The sequence below is a fragment of the Falco punctatus genome (genome assembly GCF_963210335.1).
Source record: "Falco punctatus genome assembly, chromosome: Z".
NCBI classification, from domain to species: Eukaryota; Metazoa; Chordata; class Aves; order Falconiformes; family Falconidae; genus Falco; species Falco punctatus.
The window spans coordinates 62,416,429-62,436,452 of record NC_137586.1 but is presented as its reverse complement, the minus strand read 5'-3'; the positions used below and the strand labels follow the sequence as shown (position 1 = coordinate 62,436,452).

Below are 20,024 nucleotides of genomic sequence, written 5' to 3'. Positions count from 1 at the left end.
TACCCTGCCAATGAAGTGAGACAAGGCAGGGTTTCCATAGAAGTCTGTCAGTGCCACGGTTGAATTCATCAAGATGCTCCTGCTCCCTGGAGCAGTTTCTTTGTCACTGTCAGGTCTGGGACACTGACCTGAGGCGGTGCAGGATGCTGCCACTGTTCAAACTCTCTGCTTCTTTCTATGTTCTGGGTTGGTTATTTTTGGGTTTTTTTTAAATGAATATATGGCTGTCAGCATAGCTGTTTTGGAACTATTTTGGTGCCAGTGCAGAGAAAATGGGAGGTGAGTACTTCTGCACAGGTGCTCTCTTGCACTTACTATTTCTGCTTTTTGTGAAGAACTGTTTCAGTGTGATTGCTTCATTTTGGGCTAGAAAACCACATTATAATTTCTCAGGTGGGAGACAGATTATCATAATAGCTATGTTGCCAGTATATTGGTAAACTCCACTTTTTATCACAGTAGGAAGCAATCAAAGTACACTTGGAGTTTCAGAAAGGGCAGTGTCTGTTCTGTGAAAAGTTCATAATGAAATGAGGACCCCAAGCAAGGTTTGTGCCTTTAAGCTAAATAGCCATCTCTAATATCTTATACTGAGTTTTGTATTACTTTACCAGCTTGAATGTATAATTTTAGGTGAGTAACTGGAGAAAAAGACTTTTTATCTTTCTACGCTATGAATTTTTAAAGAGATTATAAGTGTGTATTATTGGCCGAATCTAATTTTTACATGAATATTGATGGTCTGGTATGCATTATGAAAAAGGAGGGAAATGGGTTTTTTTCTGTAGCACCTGTGGTGATGTCAGGGGTTTCTTCATAATGATGAAATGGCTTCTGCCAGGATTCTAAATTGTAAGGACAGAACAATTGAGACTTTTTTTTTTTTTAGAGATTACTTTGTTTATTTGCTTTGGTTTAGTTGGTTGATAGACCCTTATCTGAGAGTAAACACTAGAAATATTTAGCAACTCGTTTCTGAACTTAATGAAGTAAGAGGCTATCCAGATGAAGCCTGAAAGAAAAGAACATTTTAGCTCATGTTTCATGAACCTGAAGTAAGTGAAAGTGATTTCAGAAAAGTGTAAACAGGTCTTGAATTGTAGAACCAAAGAGACCATACAAGGAAGTCAGAGATATCATAGAATCATAAAATCATTTAGGTTGGAAAAGACCTTTAAGATCATCAAGTCCAGTCATTAACCCAGGACTGCCAAGTCCATCACTAAACCATGATTCCACCACGTCCCTGGGCAGCCTGTTCCAATGCTTCACCACCTGTTCAGTGAAGAAGAAATTTTTCTTTATATCCAGTCTAAATCTCCCCCGGCATAACTTGAGGCCATTTCTTCTTGTCCTGTCACTTGTTATCTGGGAGAAGAGTCCAACCCCCACCTGCCTACAGCCTCCTGTCAGGTAGTTGCAGAGAGCAGTAAGGTCCCCCCTGAGCATCCTCCTCTCCAGACTGGACACCCGCAGTTCCCTCAGCCAGTGCTCATACAGCTTGTGCTCCAGCCCCTTCCCCAGCCCCGCTGCCCGTCTCTGGACACGCTGCAGCCCCTCAACGTCCCCCTTGCAGAGAGGGGCCCAGACCTGAACACAGGGTTCGAGGGGCGGCCTCACCAGTGCCCAGTGCAGGGGGACGGTCACTGCCCTGGTCCTGCTGGCCACCCTGCTGGGGACACCAGCCAGGGTGCTGCTGGCCGCCTGGGCCCCCTGGGCACACTGCTGGCTCCTGCCCAGCCGGCCGTCACCCAGCACCCCCAGGCCCTTTCCCACCAGGCCCTTTCCAGCCGCTCTGCCCCAGCCTGTAGCGCTGCGTGGGGCTGGTGTGACCCACGGGCAGGACCCGGCACTGAGCCCTGCTGAACCTCACACCACTGGCCTGGGCCCATCGCTCCAGCCTGCCCAGGTCCCCCTGCAGAGCCTCCTGCCCTCAGGCAGGTCAACACTCCCACCCAACTTGGTGTCACCTGCACACTCACTGAGGGTGCACTGGATGCCCTTGTCCAGACCATCAATAAAGATATTAAACAGGACTGAACCCAATACTGAGCCCTGGGGAACACTACTTGTGACCGGCCACCAGCTGGATGTAACTCCATTCACCACCACTCTCTGGGCTCAGCCATCCAGCCAGCTTTTTACCCAGCAAGGTAAATCCAGGCCATGAGCAGCCAGTTTCTCCAGGAGAATGCTGTGGGTGATGGTGTGAAAGGCTTTACTAAGGTCCAGGTAGACAACACCCACAGCCTTCCCCTCATCCACTAGGCAGGTCATCTTGTCATAGAAGGAGATCAGTTAAGCAGGACCTGCCTGTCATAACCCCCTGCTGGCTGGGCCTGATCCCCTGGTTGTCCTGCACATGCTGCATGATGGTGCTTACAACGATCTGTTTCATAATTTTCCTTGGCACTGAGGTCAGGCTGGCAGGCCTGTAGTTTCCTGGATCCTACTTGCCACCTTTCATGTAGATGGGCATCACACTGGCTAACCTCCAGCGTTCTGGGACCTCCCCCATTAGCCTTGACTGTTGATAAATGATGGAGAGTGGTTTGGTGAGCTCCTCCACCAGATCCCTCAGCACCCTTGGGTGGATCCCATCCTGCCCCATAGACTTCTGGGTGCATTAATGCTGAAGCAGTGTTGTTTGCTGTCCTTCCCAATGTGAAATGAAATTGACAGATATGAAGTCTGAAGTAGAAATGGGTGAAGCAGAGGTAGGGCAGTCTTCATTGCAGATTATGATGAGAAGCTTAAATGTAGAAAGATGTATAGGAAAAAGGTCACTGAGGAGATTTAAAAGGTGCATGACAAAGCAGTTAGAAGGGCAAGAAAACAAACCAGACAGCGTGTTAGAATTGAGAGCTTGGATTTTATGTTTAACTATCCAGGGAGAGAAGAAAAATAAAACTCACACACCTTAAGAAAATAAAGAAATACTCATACTTAGTGGATAGTAACTGGTTAGGGAGTTGAGGTAATCTGTAGACTAACTTGCTGATATTCATGAACAGCCACTAAACTATGCAGCCAAAGGAGATAGCAAGTAAAATAAACTTCAGATGAGGGCTGTAGGAATTCAATTACAACAATCTTAAATTTATTGATAGTAAAATAGGTCTGGTTGAAAACTAGGGGGTTTGATTCACCAGAGGTTTTATATATATCTTTTCAGTTCACACCATTTTTGAAGTAATTTTTCTTATAATTTCTGCCAAAATAAAGCTCCCCAAACCCCATAAGTGGTCAGTGAATTTGATGCTCTTGTTATTTAAATGCTCATGCCAGCCAAAAAGCCATGTAGAGCTTCAAGCAGGGATCTGTCAGACACTCTCCTTGCATTTGCCAGAATTCATCTGACTGAAAATCTTTCAAATGGAACATTTCAGTGAATACAAACTTTCAAATGCTTATACATACATACCTATATAAGTACATTTATGAAGATAGGTGTGTGTACATACATGTATGTAATATGAGTGTATCTATATGTGTATAGTTTTTTGTGTAAGTATGGATAGTATATATAAGTCACACACACTGCATATACACAGATATGTGTTTGTACGTATGTACATGTACTTAGAAGGTATCTGTCAGTTCATCTGTTAAATGTTCGTAAGAGATCTTGACCATAGATGGTGAACCAGGATGCTTGGCTAGGTGGAGGGTGAAGTGTGCCAGATGCCAGGATCCCTCCACCTTCTTTGTGTCACTGTGGGCACTTACATGGTCACTGATCCAAGTGGGGGAGTTGTGTGTTCCATGTGCCAGTGGTAATGGAAGTCAGAGTGGAGAGAAACATTATAATTAAGGAGAATAATTACAGAATGACCACACATAGTTGTCTTGGAAGAGTTCAGGAGTAAAATTGAAGCAGGAAGCTGGGGAATTGGGTTGATGAATGTTTGCAGAGATGAGATTATGGCTGTAGAGTGGGGACTGGAACTGGAAATAAACATGTGTGAAGTATAAGATACAAAACCAGGAAAGTTTAGGAATTAAGAGAGAATGTAAATAAGGAAATCTCACTGTTGGGGATCAGGAAAAATAGGAGAGACTTACCAGGGGAGTCCTGACAAATGTTTCTTGTGCAAGCGAGAATTTTGGAAAGAAATTCAGTTCATAATCATGAGGGATAAACATGAGGGAATACAGGTTCTGATAAAGTAAAAGAGTAGGTATATTAAAGGTAGGATTATTCTACAGGCATTTTACTAAGAGTGGTCATATTTTAGTGCATATATGCACTAAATCAGAATGGCTTCCAAGATTGTAGGGACTGGCGGTGAAATGAGTGGATTTACCTTGTGTCTAATAACTGGAGGAATGCATTACTGAACTGCGGGAATGCTGGGCAATGAAGGGAAGCTAACCGGAAGTATGATGGCATGAATTGTAGCCTACAATGGTCTGGTTTGTGTTTTTAGGCAAGGAGCAAATGAACAGTCATGATAATTAGGTGGCTGCAACATGAAAGAAGCATAGAAATTGATACTGTCTCCCTGTTGTCCTGACAGACAAGTCTCTGACATGAATAACAGGCACACATTGACTTCCTGGTCCTTTTCCTGTCCTGACCTGATGCTAAGGCTCGGGGGGGTCAGAGGGAATCAGGATGAATGTGATGGCTTTGGGTTAAATGACAGAAAATGAAAGGAGCTGTTTGACAGATTGGTGAGTAGTTTCATGGCATGAAATACTGGAAGATGGAAAAAGGGATCAAATGTGAACTCCCAAGGAGACTGGTTGGGTCAAGGACATGACTTTTTAAGTGGATTAAGTATTTCAGGAAGTGTGAACAGGTGAGAGTAGCTGATTGAAGTGCTATTTGGAAATTATATTATTGTAGACATGTTATCTGGTTTAGACTAATCAAGATGGTGTGACTGAAGGAAAGAAGATAAGTTTGCTTGTGTTTCTTCATAGAGTGCTTCATTCTTCAGTATAAGGTTACTTGCAATTGTTTCAAATGAGTTGGATTTTTTTCCTTTCAAACCTAGGTGTATAACCTTCACTAGCATTAATTAGAACAGTCCGTATCAAGAAGAACCTAACCATCCCTTTCAGCCTCTCCCTTTTAAATTGTAATGCATTAGAGCTATTGAATAAAGAATTTTCTGGAAACATTATCCAACTACTGTATTGAATCTCCGCTTCCAAATTTAGCTTTCATGCTAACCTTCTGAGTGCTACTGTTTTGTCCATGGAAATTTAGACTTTGGCACTACACCAGTGTATTTTGTGCCACAGTTAGAACAAAAGCATGTTGCCCTTAAACAATGTGTAGTAGATTTGCAGTGTTTGAAGGTGTAATTTAATTGTGTATAGGATTGTGCAGGGTGCTGCTCTAACTGTAGAAATGATACTGAAATAAACAAATATGAACTAAATGCTCAGTGGACATCAATTAGGTACATTTCCATTACAGAGCTAATTAAACAGAACCAACCAAGAAGGCCTATTTCATACATCCTGGAATTGTGATCAGCTTAATTGTGTATGTTGTATGCAGAGTGAAACTGCTTCTCAGAAAGTGCTACACACTGTGCTGAAGAATACGTGATACATACATATTTAATAGATAATTGCTTTTATGCTGTCATTTCCACTCTGCATCTGTCAATACAAGGCAGGAACATTCATGTGCGGCAATTGTCACACCTGTTCCAATAACAGTTAAGAAACAGAGTTTTGTAATTACCAAGACATAAGGGAGAAGCCTTGTAAAATTTTTCCCATATTCTGTGGCGGTTTCAAAAGTAAAAGGGAGAAGGGCAAGAGAGTTGTATCTTGTCCCAAAAGAATCCTTTTACACCCAGAGATACAGTAAATCTTCCTAAAAGATTATTCAGATACAATCAAATGGTAGACTCCTCAGTGAATCTTGGGTACATGTCAATGATTCTTTTACTACAGTTTAGTAAGAGTAAACAAATGGAATTGAGTGGCCATAGGATTATTAGATCAACGGTCAGCAAACTGGCCACAGTAATGGCTGTTACTGGATAATTCTGAAATCATCTTGGGAAGAATCTGGGCAGTGCAAATGTACTTAGCTATAAGCTGTATGCATCACGAGTGCTTTAGAGATACAGAAAGTAGTAATTGATCAGAATGTGCTGAGACTGAGTGGGAGCCCAGGCCAGTGTCTCTGTCTTGACAGAAAGCATTTAGTGGATGTTGTTTCTGAAAGCCTTGGTGACAGTCAGGTTCATCCAGCTTCTTGTTTCCCTGTTCTTGTTTTTGTCATAGTACATACTGAAGCATGCACTGACACCCATGTCCTCTTGGGCTAAGAAATCTATGTATATGTAGGTTAAGAGATAGTTCTTCCCATTCCCATGCTGACCCCCTCCTTGACTATAGAGGCTAAAAAAGAAGACAGGCACAAGTTTGAGGGCAAGGGAGCATCACTATCCTAGGCAAGGAACTTAGTCTGGGAGAAAAGAGAATGAACAGTCAGCTGCCAGAGAGGGACTGAGTCCAACAGGCATCTCTCTCTCATTAGGTGGCAGGGTGCTTTTTTCTTTTCCTGGCAACACAAAATCGGCATACTTGGGATTTTCCTTTGTTTTCTTTGAAGGCTGCCTTTGGCACAAGCCAATAGGAAAATACACTCCAGCTTCAACGGAGTTCATAGTACCCTGCTACTGTATCAGATCGCTTACATGTATTTTAAAACAGTGGAGCTGCCTGGAGACAATTGGTCAGGTCTATCTGGAAATTTAATTTTGTGATGTAATATTTTCATTCAGTTAGTAAATGGACTCAGAGTAATGCTAGATAATACGACATTTCACAAACGAACAAGTTCTACATCTTCAGCTATTCAGAATATGTTCTTGATGCTGCTAAGTATTAAAAAAAATGTGATATAATAGTAACTGTTTTAGAAGAATGATTACATTTAGTCTTAGCTAGCCCTCCACAATAAAGAAATGCCTGCAAGGTTTATAAAGACTTTGAAACAAGCAGTACCAGTACTCACAGGTTAGTTAAAAGTGACAGTTGATGCTTTCCAACTAAGAAATGTGTAATTCCATACCACTCGGTGCAGGCATGCAGAGATTGCAGTGGAAGTCAGTGGGGTTAAAGTAAAATAATTTTTCATCTGTTTGGTTTAACTGTTTCATTAATTTGCATGAGTTACAATTATTTTTAAAATTTTAAATTTAAGTTTTAAATAATCTTTATTCTGAAAGTACCTTCATGTATCTCCCATGTTTTTGTGCACATCTGAAACTGTGAATTCTGCTGTTAATTTTTGGTCAGTATCTCTGTCTTTTTCCACCATGTTACTGTATGGAGCAAGAAAGAGGCAGAAAAAAATCCCATGCAGCATTTTTTTATGGGGTACAGTATGGACTGGATCTAGTTTAGATCCTCAACTGTCCTGCACCATTACGCTTGGATGCATCTGTATGTCCTCTGGTCTGCCTGATTGTTAGTCTGCCAGGAATGGACAACAATGGTGAATGAGGAAAGCAAATAAAAACTTAATTTCTGAATGCCTGTTTATAGTCAGCTGGGAAGTATTTAGCAGTATAGAGATATAACACGGGATATGCAGTATGTTGAAGCCATAATTAATACAGCCTTTCCTTTAGAAAAGAAAAAAATTAGAACTTTATTCTTAAGCAATGCTGAGACTCATTCCATGTTAGTGAACCTGTGAGACATGTGACAGAATTGGACAAAGATCGGATCAGAGCCAATTATAAAAGTGGATAGGGGTAGTGATGAAAAATGCAAAAACTTTTCCACCCTCCCATTTCTGAAGGCATAACTTGGGAAAGATAAAACATTTTTAAACATACTGTGTCAGCTGCAGCAATTTTTGAACTGAGGTTCGGGTTTTTTCTCATGTATGAGAAATGAGGGAAGTCATTATACTGTACCTTTCTTCTGTGTATAAACCACTGTTAATCCCATTTTAACGCACAGGAAATCAAGCGTACAGAACTGCTGAGGATGTGCTGTTCCGTACTGCAGTCTGTAGCCTGGAGGACTCTGCACCTCCCTGACATCCCTCCCTACCCACTGCAGGGGGAAAGTGCAGGTGGCCCAGTGCGGCACGGTGCTCTGCTGTGGCTGAGACAACAGCCACCCGCCAGCAGAGAGCAGTGCAGCCCGTTGCCGGTAGCTGAAGGGCGATAAATGGAAACATGACGGGAACAAAGCAGATGAGTAAGGAGGAATATACAGAGAAGCACTAAACGTAGAGACAGGTCTGAATGTAAAGGTGAGACAGGGAGAATGCTCTCAAGGAGGAAAATAATGAAGAATGGAGGCAGTGTAAGGTGGGCATGAAAAGAGGAAGGGAAACCCCAGAAAACCAGACTGCTAGAAAGCAAACAGGAGAACAGGAAAAATACAGAAAAGAAAAAGGAAAGGCTGGAAAATAAACCTGGAGGATGAAAGTAAAAAGTCTTGTAGACTGCGGCATTCCCCTTAGCCAGAGAAGAGTTGTAGTTCTGATGATGGGCATGGAGGAAGGGCAGTGACCCAGAAAGTGCTGCTGCTTTTTAGTATCATAGAATGATACTTAACGTGTTTATCTTGGTTCTTTTCTTGATGCACTTTCAGTATTGACATTTGGATGAATTATCCCTGTCTCTGCATACTGATATTAATCTGTGATTAACAGAGGGGGAGAAAAATATCACAAGGTGATTTTTCAAATGTTGCTCTTGGAGAGCATTGTTTCCATGTAAATGTTTTCGCCAGGGTGCAAGAATTGTGCCACAGCTTGTATAGCATTTATTCCTCTTTCTCATGTTTATTTTTTTCCTGAACTCATTTGGTAATGTAATAATATATTGTATTAACATGATCAGGTAGCTTTCAGCTGCAGAGTATGGTATTTCCTACTTCTAACTCCAAAAGTACATCATAATCCAGCATCATGAAGTGTGTGGGGCTGTCACTATGTTTTAGAGGATAGAGGAAAGGGGAAGTGAGGTTGTCGGTTCCTGCAATGGGTGCAGCGTGTCCACAAAGCTTGTTAAGGATTTTTCTAGATTATTAGCTGCATGTTGAAAGGAAATGTTTTTCTCTTCCCTTCTTCCAGTAGCATCTCCCCAAAGTCTTTGTAAAATGTCAGTGTGTTACATAAAATCTGCAGCTTTCTCATGGTACTTTTGGGTTTACTGTGACCTTTGAAATCATTGCAACACCCACCCCCTAAAGCCCCCCATCTCTCTGTACTTAATTGCACATGGGAATAGGGAAATAGGAATCCAATTTGTTGTTATCCAGGTGGCATTTCCTGTTACTTAACTTTATAGTTTTGTGTATAGTAATTAGTATGCAGAAAGCTGGAAAGATGCCTGTAATTCCAAAATGTACTCGCTGTAGCTTACTCCCTCCCACTTGCACTCTCCTTTTAGTACCGCCCCTTCCATGCACCCTTTAGCCAGCAGCAAGACAGCTGTGTTTGATCATAAACCACTTAAACTCCAGGCTCACTGGCAGGGGAAACTTTAGCGTGAAGTGCAGCATTGGTTTGTCTCGCGAAGGGGAGCTTTCTTCTCTTTTTCCTTCTGCCTCCCTGAACACTGAAGATTGTAGCTGCCCTCTCCTTTTAATTTCTCTGTGAATTTGCATGAAGCTTATCAAATTTTTCTGAGTACATTCGGCGGCATTGGGAGATGCCCTTAAACGGAGTTGTGGAAAAGAGCAGCATAAAACAGACAGCAGAGATGAAGCACGCCTTACAGATGGACTAAGACAGCCCTGGGATCCTGGCAAGCAGTTCCTTCCCTGCATTCTCTGAGCACTTCACAGTATTAACAAGTCTCTCCCAGTAATGGATTGTCTGTGAAGTCAAAACCAGTTTGGCTCTTTTAGAAGATCTTGCATCATTAATTTCAACTATCAATGTGGAATAAAAATGGCTGTCTAGAGCAAAATGTGTAACACAGAAAAATTTTGGAGAAGAAAGTATTGAATCAGTTGAACAAAGCTTTGAAGCATTAAAATCTGCAGAAATCATCAAGCCCTGAGAAGTCTAATCATGAATTCTGGAGTTGCTATGAAATATGGAAATGACTCCCCTGCAGAGCTGAGTGAGGTAAGCAGTTTCAGTGCCCTTCTTTATGCTTTAAAAAGGAACGCTCCCCTTTTGGGCTTTCAGTCCACAAGCAATGCAATTAAAAATTAATAGGTTGTGTATCTTGCTGTAACTTGCTGTGCCAGTCAGGAAATGACCTGAACTTTTTTGCTGCTTTACTCCAAATAAGTGGTGAAAAGCAAATGATTGTAAACCATGTAGAGACATTTTTCCTGTTATCCTGCAGCGGAGATTACCTTGCCTCCCAAGAGCTATGTTTATACCCAACATTCGTCTTTGCAGTAGGTGAAATATGGAGATCTCAGTGGAGATTAAGCAGATGGTGACTAATTTAGGAGGATAGTGAGGTGAGTGGAAGATGGCAAATATTTATTGGTAAGACAACAACATTGGCAGAAGTTGTGTTTGCTTGTAATTCACCAAGGTGATGTTGTTTCTTTAGGTTAGATGAATTAGGTTACTTTCCTTCCTTGCCTAAAAGAAAACAAGCCATGGGAAACTTTCTGCTTTTCAATTGGAAACCATAGTAAGCTGTTATTTCTTATAGTTATGGGTATGCCTGGTTTTTTTATAACATGATTGTGTGTGTGTTTTTAATAAATCTGAAATTAAAGCTGTATCAGATGTTATGCAAATGCTTAATAAATATTTTAGAAGTGACGTATTTTGTCAGTTACTGAAATGTCTTAGACATATCATCCTTATGGCTTTACTGAGAGCTACTAATTTAGTTATGCTATGAAATTCCAAGCATTTGATTAAGGTCATTTTGTAGAAAATTGAATCTGCAGTCTATTGTCCCAGTTTAACTGAAATGCTTCTCTTTCCCTTTTGCCCATTTCTTTGATACACCTTTTACTGTAACATACCCTTTGTTTACTTTATGTGTTTGAGTTTTTAGGAATATTGGATAGGACATGATTGACAGAATGAAAGTGTTAATTTCTGGAGTTAATTGTACCGAGTAAAGAGAATAGAAAATAAATTGGTTGGCTAGGGAGGGGGACAACAGTGTAGGGAGAAGCTGAGTAAATGTGTGAGACCTCAGCAAGTGCAGTACGCAGCCTTGCAAAAGGAGCAGTAGGTTTCTGACTGAGCTGTTCTTGTGAAAGAAATTTCGTATGTGTCCTTCTTCAAGTACAAAAGACTTCAATTTCATTAGCTCTGTAACTTTTTCAAATGATTGCTTATGAACTGTGTAATGGCAATGCAGCAAAAGTGAAGTTCATAAACTCAGCTAAAAGCCCAGGTTACTTTTGCTAGGAGTCCACTACAGTGTTGCTGGCAGCGGCTGTATTGATGGCCCACTGATCACTGCTTTCTGTTCCCTCAACATTTAATTTTTGAGACTGTGCAGGATCACATGAACTATGGAGTGTTGCAGAGATCTGATACTTGGGTTGCTGTTTGGAGCAGGCAGTATTGACTGGTAGCACCGCTACCTTGAAGTTTGTTGAAGTTTACTTCACACATCCACAAAGCAAGAATTTTGTTGTAAGAAATACCTTTTCCTTCTGATGCTTTAAAATGGGAAATATTAAAAGAAGTCTGTGACTGTGCACTGTGCAACATTTTTGCAGGGCTTTTTGTTTGATTTTTCCAACAAACTTACTTTAATGCTGAATTCACATTTGTACTCTGGCACTACAAGTGAGTTAGAAATAGGCCTCATTCCGGCTACAGGCATACCAGGGAAGATCTTACACTCCCAGCTTTCCCCAGCTACTAATCATAATTTTTTTGCTGCTGGTCTTCGTTGGTGTCATCTGAGCTGCTTGTGTGAACGTGCTTTAGCCTGAGCCACTCAGAGGGCCAGGTGAGCTTCAGTGATGCTTTTGGATGAAACAGTCTGTTCTGAATGAAACATGGGGGCCTTACGGGAGCATCATATTCCACTTGCCATAGGGGAGCAGATATGCAAGTACTCTGAGATGCAGTTAGTTACTCACCGCTTACTGTTAATTACTCAACTAACTCCCTGTAATTTGTATGCTCATATTAGCCTTTTCCTATTGGTGTCCAGCACCGTTTTGCTTGCTGTGACTGAAGATAGAGAGCCCTGGGTAGAGGCTGTGCCCATGGTTTATCTATCTGTTTCTCACCTCTTTGTCTTGCTCTCCCCCTTTTCCTTCCTTTTTGGCGGCATCTTCTGTATGCCATGTTTATTTTAGATCAAATGGTGTTCATTTAAACAATGGGAAAATTTGGAACTGGCTACAAAAGGAATTTGATTAAATGACTGCTGTCTTAGTGTGTTTTCACCTGCACCTCTATCTCTACAGTCAGCTCGATTTTTCACATTACAGTGGGATGCTACCAGTGTATATGCCTGAGTGGCAAATATAACAGACTTTTTACAGAGGTGTGTAGTGACAGGACAAGGGGTAATGGCTTAAAAAAGAGTAGATTTAGTTTACATATAAGGAAGAAACTCTTCATTATGAGACTGTTGAGGCACTGGAACAGGTTTCCCAAAGCAGTTGTGGATGCCCCATCCCTGGAAGTGTTGAAGGCCAGGTTGGATGGGGCTTTGAGCAACCTGGTCTGGTGGAAGGTGTCCCTGCCCATGGCAGGGGGGCTGGAACGGGATGATCTTTGAGGTCCCTCCCAACCCAAACCATTCTGTGATTTTGTGATTTCATCATGATGCACAGTGGGTTTTGGTGTAGGTGCCTTGATCTCTTTATCTCAGTACATGGAGCTCCAGGCATGAAACCACTGTTATGTAAAAGAAACATGAAAACTACAAAGCCCTGAAGATACAATAAATGCATTCTTGAATGGATACATTAGACAAAATAGAAAATTAAATTACTGCAACTCGTTCCATTTGTGTTGAAACTTTCTACTTGAGATTTACAACTCTCTTTGGGAAACAGGCAAAAATTAAGGCATCTCTTTTTTCAAGACATGGTGTGATTGCAGAAACTTATGTGTGATTGATATTTGCTCTTCCTAAACTTTTGTCCAGGTAAACAGAGATCTTAATAGGCTTTATTTACTCCTCCTACCCCCATCCAAAGGTCATGCAGAAAGCAGAAAAAGAAACCAGATTTGTGTCATAGGTCAGTCAGACTTCTACAAAAATCAAGCTCTGTGGTTCCCTGGCTCCAGAGTTCAAGGTGTTGTTTATTGATGATACATGTGTCAATACATACTGCCCTGTTTCTTCTGGTGCTCTCTCCCTTCAACTTGCTCTTCTTTTTGAAGAAGGATTAGCCAATGTGCTCTTCGCATGGTAGATCCAGTGTGTTGTAACTGCATGGGGAGGTATAAGAAGCATTGTTCTTACACAGCAGGGTTTTCTTGGTGGTAATGTTAGATTTGGGGTTTTTAATATGTGACAGGCAAATTAAAATATATGGAATTTGCAGATGACTGTTGCTGAACTGCACGAGAATGTACAACAGCCTTTGGTACCTGTGTAAATAAGTAACAGTGTCCAAACAAGCTCAGTTCAACTATTGTGAAATGAGCTTTCACCTGTAAATGTTACAGCTTAACGTGATTTTTAGACTTTGCTTTTTAAGTCTTGGTCAAGGAAGGATGTAATTTGTATGCAATACATGACACCCAAATTAGGTAAGTGCCCTTTGCATCCCTTTGAGTTTTAGTCATACAATACTGTAAAACTTTAATTGAATCACAAGGCATATTTTTTAAAGCCAACATCACGGCTTTAAAACTGGCTTTACTGAAAACATGTACAGGTAAACAGTTCAGTGCACAGAAACTGCAGTTACAGACTGTTTTTTACATAGTTAAAAATGAAACTTTAAATTGGAATTTACATGCTTTGTAAATATTCATTCAGGGTTTTTTGCAGAAAGAGGTGTTTATCTAGAAGGAGCTGGATTGTCTCATCTATATTTTCTTCTTCTAAATTCAAAGACACTACCTAGCTTTAAGCTTCAGCATTCTGGGAAGGTATGACTACATAATAGCTTCTTATACACTCCCCTGGCCATCTATTGTTGAGATGGTGTGCTTAGGTAGGGAGATCTGTGGTCTGACCTAGTACGCTTACTGGGTTAAATGTGGTCAGCAGTTAATGCCCATGCCTAATTCTGAGACAGTTTAAATTAGTACTGTAGGAACATGAAGGAAATAGAAGTACTGAGGTTTATGATGTTTTTCTCAGTTGTATACTTAAGGGCTAAATTATATCTTTGGATTAAGAGCTAAATTATGTTCTCAGATATAATTTTCATTAAAGTGAGCCTTGTGAATTTGCTGATGGTAAAACTGTGCCTAAGAGATTTTGTGGTGGAATCAGGGCTGGTATTATAGTGTTCCAATACATTCAGCACTTTAGATGCAGATGATTTGTATAATGTGATTGTTTATTTTGTTCTTTTAGCACTTGCTGTATAAATTGATGGTGTAGAACCTCTAAAAAGGATATGTTCTTTTCTGCACAGCAAAATTGGAAGATACAATGCTGCCTTAGGTGCATACCTTATACCGCCTGGTTCTTCCTTTGTGCTGGAAGTCAAGTGTTTAGGATGCGAATGTTGTGGCTTGCAGCATTAGATGTATCTACATATATTTTAACCCTTTGCATTGACTGAAATAAGCAGATGGGGCTATTTGTCTTGGAAAAATGAGTAATTTGTTGATTTCAACAATGGGGTATTTAAAATTTGGGGGAAGAGAAGGTAGGATTCAAAGTTTGTATTTGTGTAGGAAGCAGAATTGTGAGTTCAGTTAGAAGTGTTGCACCAAAATCTTATATGTAATACCAGATGTGAGCAAGTAAAGAGAGAGCCAAATGTGAAGGGGTTAAATTGTGAATTTTAAAAATAATTTCACAGTAGGATAATATTGCATTTCTTTTAAGATTTGTGTCTCACTACTGCTACACTTAGAAATGAAACATTGAGGAAAACAATTATGTGGAAGAATAATTACATGAAAAAAGAGGGGCTACACGGCTTTAAGTTGTGTACATGAAGCCACTGAGTAAATCTGCAGGGCAAGGTGGGTAATCAGCAGAAAAATAGGATACTGGGCCAAGCTCCTCTGGCAAGGGAAAAGTTCAACAGTGGCAATCCCCACCCTGAGGTACTTTCCTATGTGTGATCTTGTTCTTTTCGAACAAGCATCAGCTCACACTCACACTGCACATACCTGTGAGGAAATACCACTGATGGAACAGGGAACAGGTTTTGCATTAGGATTAAATATCAGACACTTGTTTTGTCTTCCTGGGTTTGCATTAAGACAGTCAGCAAGTAAATCATAGAATAATTTAGGATTTAAAAGACCTTTGAGGTCATCAAGTCCAACCATTAACCTGGGACTGCCAAGCCCGTCACTAAACCTTGTCATTAAGACCTACATCTATGCACTCTCTTAATACCTCCAGGGATGGTGATTCCACCACCTCCCTGGGCAGCCTTTTCAGTGCTTCACCACCCAGACATTCAGTGAAAACTTTTTTCCTAATATCCAATCCAAACCTTTCCTGGTGCAACTAGAGGACATTTCCTCATGTCCTGTCACTTGTTATCTAGAAGAGACCTATTCTGCCTGCCTACAACCTCCCTTTCAGATAGCTGTAGAAAATAACAAGGTATCCCCCAAGGCTGCTCCTCTCCAGACTAAATACCCCCAGTTCCCTCAGCCAGTGCTCATACAGCTTGTGCTCCAGCCCCTTCCCCAGCCCCGCTGCCCGTCTCTGGACACGCTGCAGCCCCTCAATGTCCCCCTTGCAGTGAGGGGCCCAGACCTGAACACAGGGTTCGAGGGGCGGCCTCACCAGTGCCCAGTGCAGGGGGACGGTCACTGCCCTGGTCCTGCTGGCCACCCTGCTGGGGACACAGGCCAGGGTGCTGCTGGCCGCCTGGGCCCCCTGGGCACACTGCTGGCTCCTGCCCAGCCGGCCGTCACCCAGCACCCCCAGGCCCTTTCCCACCAGGCCCTTTCCAGCCGCTCTGCCCCAGCCTGTAGCGCTGCGTGGGGCTGGTGTGACCCAAGGGCAGGACCCGGCACTGAGCCCTGCTGAACCTCACACAACTGGCCTGGTCCCATCGCTCCAGCCTGCCCAGGTCCCTCTGCAGAGCCTCCTGCCCTCAGACAGATCAACACTCCCACCCAACTTGGTGTCATCTGCACACTCACTGAGGGTGCACTGGATGCCCTTGTCCAGACTGTCAATAAAGATTAAACAGGACTGAAGCCAATACTGAGCCCTGGGGAACACCACTTGTGACCGGCCACCAGCTGGATGTAACTCCATTTGCTACCACTCTTTGGGCTCAGCTGTCCAGCCAGTTTTCACTCAGTGTAAAGTACACCCATCCAGGCCATGAGCAGCCAGTTTCTCCAGGAGAATGCTGTGGGAGATGGTATCAAAGGATTTACTAAGGTCCAGGTAGACAACATCCACTAGGCCGGTCATCTTGTCATAGAAGGAGATCAGGTTTGTCAAGCAGGACCTGCCTTTCATAAACCCCTGCTGCTGAGCCTGATTCCCTGGTTGCCCTGCATGTGACATGTGATGGTGCTCATGATAATCTGCTCCATAACCTTCCCTGGCACCAAGGTCAGGCTGGCAGACCTGTAGTTTCCCATACCCTCCTTCGTGCCATTCTTGTAGATGGGCATCACACTGGCTAACCTCCAGTCTGCTGGGACCTCCCTGGTTAGCCAGGACTGTTGATAAATGATGGAGAATGTCTTGGTGAGCTCCTCCGCCAGCTCCTTCAGCAACTTGGGTGGTTCCCATCTGGCCCCATAGACTTGTGCACATCTAAGTGGAGCAGCAGGTCACTAACTGTTTCCTCCTGGACGGTGGGGACTTCATTCTGCTCCCCACAATACCTGTCTTCCAGATCAGGGGGCCGAGTACCCTGAAGGTAACTGGTCTGACTATTAAAGACCGAGGCAAAGAAGGCATTAAATATCTCAGCTTTCTCCTTATCTTTTGTGGCAATGTTCCCCACCGCATCCAATAAAGCATGAAGACTCTCCTTGGCCCTCCTTTTGTTTCTAGTGTATTTGTAAAAACATTTTTTTGTTGTCTTTTATGACAGCAGCCAGGCTGAGTTCTAGCTGGGCTTTAGCCTCTCTGATCTTCACCCTGCGTAACCCTGTGACACCCTTATAGTCCCCCAGAGCTGCCTGCCCCGTCTTCCAAAGGTGGGAAACTCTCCTTTTTTCCCTAAGTTCCAGCCAAAGCTCTCTGTTCAGCCAGGCCAGTCTTCTCCCCCACTGGCTCGTCTTTTGCCACATGGGGACGGCCCGCTCCTGCACCTTTAAGACTGCCTTCTTGAGCAGTGTCCAGCCTTCCTGGACCCTTGGCCCTTCAGGACTGTCTGCCAAGGGGCTCTGTCAACCAGGCTCCTAAACAGGCCAAAGTCAGCCCTCCAGAAGTCCAAGGCAGTGTTTCTTCTGACCCCCCTTCCTTATTTCTCTGAGAATCGAAACCTCTTATCATCTCATGATCGCTGTGCCCAAGATGTCCTCCAACCAGCACATCACCCACCAGTCTTTCCCCGTTTGTAAACACCAGGCCCAGTGGGGCATCTCCCCTGGCTGGGCACTGGCCAGCTGTGTCGGGAAGCTGTCTTCCACACACTCCAGAGACCTCCTGGACTGTTTTCTCTCCGCTGTGTTGTATTTCCAGCGGACATCCAGTAGGCTGAAGTCCCCCATGAGAACAAGGCTAGCGACCTTGAGACTTATCCCAGCTGCTTGTAGATGTTTCATCTGCCTCTTCGTGCTGGTTGGGTGGTCTGTAACAGACCCACCAGGATATCTGCCCTGTTGGCCCTCCCTCTGATTCTTACCCAGAAACACTCACCTTGTCACCATCATTCGGCTCTAGGCAGTCGAAACACTCCCTGACATACAGAGCTACCCCACCGCCTCTCCTTCCTTGCCTATCCCTTCTGAAGAGTTTGTAGCCATCCCTTGCGGCACTCCAGTCATGCAGGTCATCCCACCATGTTTCTGTGATGGTGACTATGTCAGTCTCCCTGCTGCATGGTGGCTTCCAGCTCCTCCTGTTTGTTGCTCATGCTTTGGGCATTGGCATAGAGGCACTTCAGCTGTGCTGTCCATCTCAATCTTGCCTCCAACCCTGGCATGCTGGCCCCAGGGCTCATCTCTAAGGAGCTTGGTTTCATTCCCTTCACCCTTAGTTTAAAGCTGTCTCCATTAGCCCTGTGAGCTTCTGACCTGGGATCCTTTTTCTTCTTTGAGACAGGTGAAACCCCATCAGTCACCTGGTGACATGTAAATTGAGCCATGATCAAAAAACTTTAAATTTAGCTGGTGACACCAGGCCCAGAGCCAGCTATTGATCTGTGTGATCTTCCAATTACACGCTCCACCATTCCCTGCATCTGGCAGGATAGACGAAAACCCTACTTGTGCTCCTGATCCCTCAGCCAGCTGCCCCAAGGCCCATAGGTCTCTTTTGATTGCCCTCAGATCTTGTAGTTTGGACTTCATCATTACCCACTTGGCACACCTGTAATGGCTAATCAGAGGGTCGTACCAGACAAATGTCACCCTAATATTGCATCTGATTCTTGAATGGTCTCTGGCTGTACAACAAGCATGCCAGTATGGTTCCAGGACTTCTCGTGAGCAGGTCAATACCATTTCCTACTGCAGTTCTGCTACTGGGCATGGCCGTGGCTCTCAGGGTGAAAGGCATATGCAACTTGTAACTTAGAAGAGTGTACTGCATCTTGCCGCCAGAGAAGGTATATGTTTTTTCCTGGTCAGAAGCTGTTTTGAGAAGTGTGATAGATCATTATTGTTAATCATTTAAAATACTGCAGCCTTACAGTAGAACCGAGTGGAATGTGGTTATCAAATATTAAACATGGTGTGTTTTTGAATTAACTTCGAAAAAGTTGCAACACTGATTTCTTTAGTAATAGTAGACAAACCAGAAAGGTGAACAGTGTTTGTGAACTGCTGAATTCTAAGAAAAGTGGGCACAGCAACCATTAGGCTTAGATCAAAGGATCTTAAGGAGAAACTTTCTTAAATGGATTTTAGTGGAGATCTGGATAAAAATTTGATCTGGTAGTAGCAGCAACACCTGGAGCCTCACAAGAGTGTTCTCAGTTTTATTGCTGCAGAGGTGCTGGGGTAGAGTTTAAAAATCTTAGGGTAAACTCTCTCCTCTTTCCTGGTTCAAATGGGGTTCGTGAAGTACTAGTCAACCTTGCAAACCCAACGTTTTCCCATACTGTTGTCCTGAGGGGTGCTGAGACGTTGAATGTGAAATATAATTACACAATTTAAAGAGTTACTACATGTCTCGGTCACACTGATATATGTATCCTAATGTAAAGAAAAGATTTCGGTGGGGAAACTGTAGTGGACAGTGCTCCTGGACAGTGACCATGAAGTCTGAATGCAACTTTTAGACTGGATACGCTTCTGCTCTTTTTCATAAATCTACTACTGATTACTTATCAGTGAAAACATACTTTGAAGGGGCAAAGTCAGCTTTTCTGGGGCCGTTTGACATCTACAGTTGTTTAAGAGACAGGTTTGCTGGTATGTTATCGGTGAGCTGTACTGCTCATTTTAGGAACATGGGTTAGAACATGGATGTGAATCCATTGTCAAGCTGAGGGAGCTCTGGCGCGATCAACGTATGTAATTTACAGTGTGACCAAAGCCTGGTATTTCCTGTGTAAAAAACATAGTGACTTCAAAGAAAAATTGTTTTCTGGATTTGCGTGAGCTGCTTATCGGGCACAGAGTGTGTTCCAGGCTTGGACGTTATTAAATTGAAGCACTGTAAAAAGATTAGTCAAAATGCCCAGACACTGTCAGCACAGATAATGCTCTTCTGCAGCCTCCTAATGAAAAAAAGACAAATATTATGTAACTTATCTGCCTGAGATTTTAATATTCCTTGCTCCTACAAAATCACATTTGAAAAATGCTTATGGGCTGAAAAATCAGTTAAGACAAA

General features: G+C 42.9%; 1 protein-coding gene across 2 annotated transcripts in view; it reads left to right on the top strand.

Moving 5' to 3' along the window:
- The window catches only part of MCC (MCC regulator of WNT signaling pathway), a 715,741-nt gene that overhangs the window by 534,010 nt on the left and 161,707 nt on the right, over nucleotides 1–20,024 (top strand). The window contains exon 1 of one of the 2 annotated variants that reach the window (XM_080371228.1): nucleotides 1,522–10,075. The exons of the other annotated variant lie outside the window; for it this stretch is intronic. Coding sequence (XP_080227354.1) covers nucleotides 10,019–10,075 — 57 coding nt within the window. The 5' untranslated portion in view covers nucleotides 1,522–10,018. Of the gene's footprint in view, nucleotides 1–1,521; nucleotides 10,076–20,024 lie in introns of those variants that run through there. 2 annotated transcript variants of the gene reach the window in all.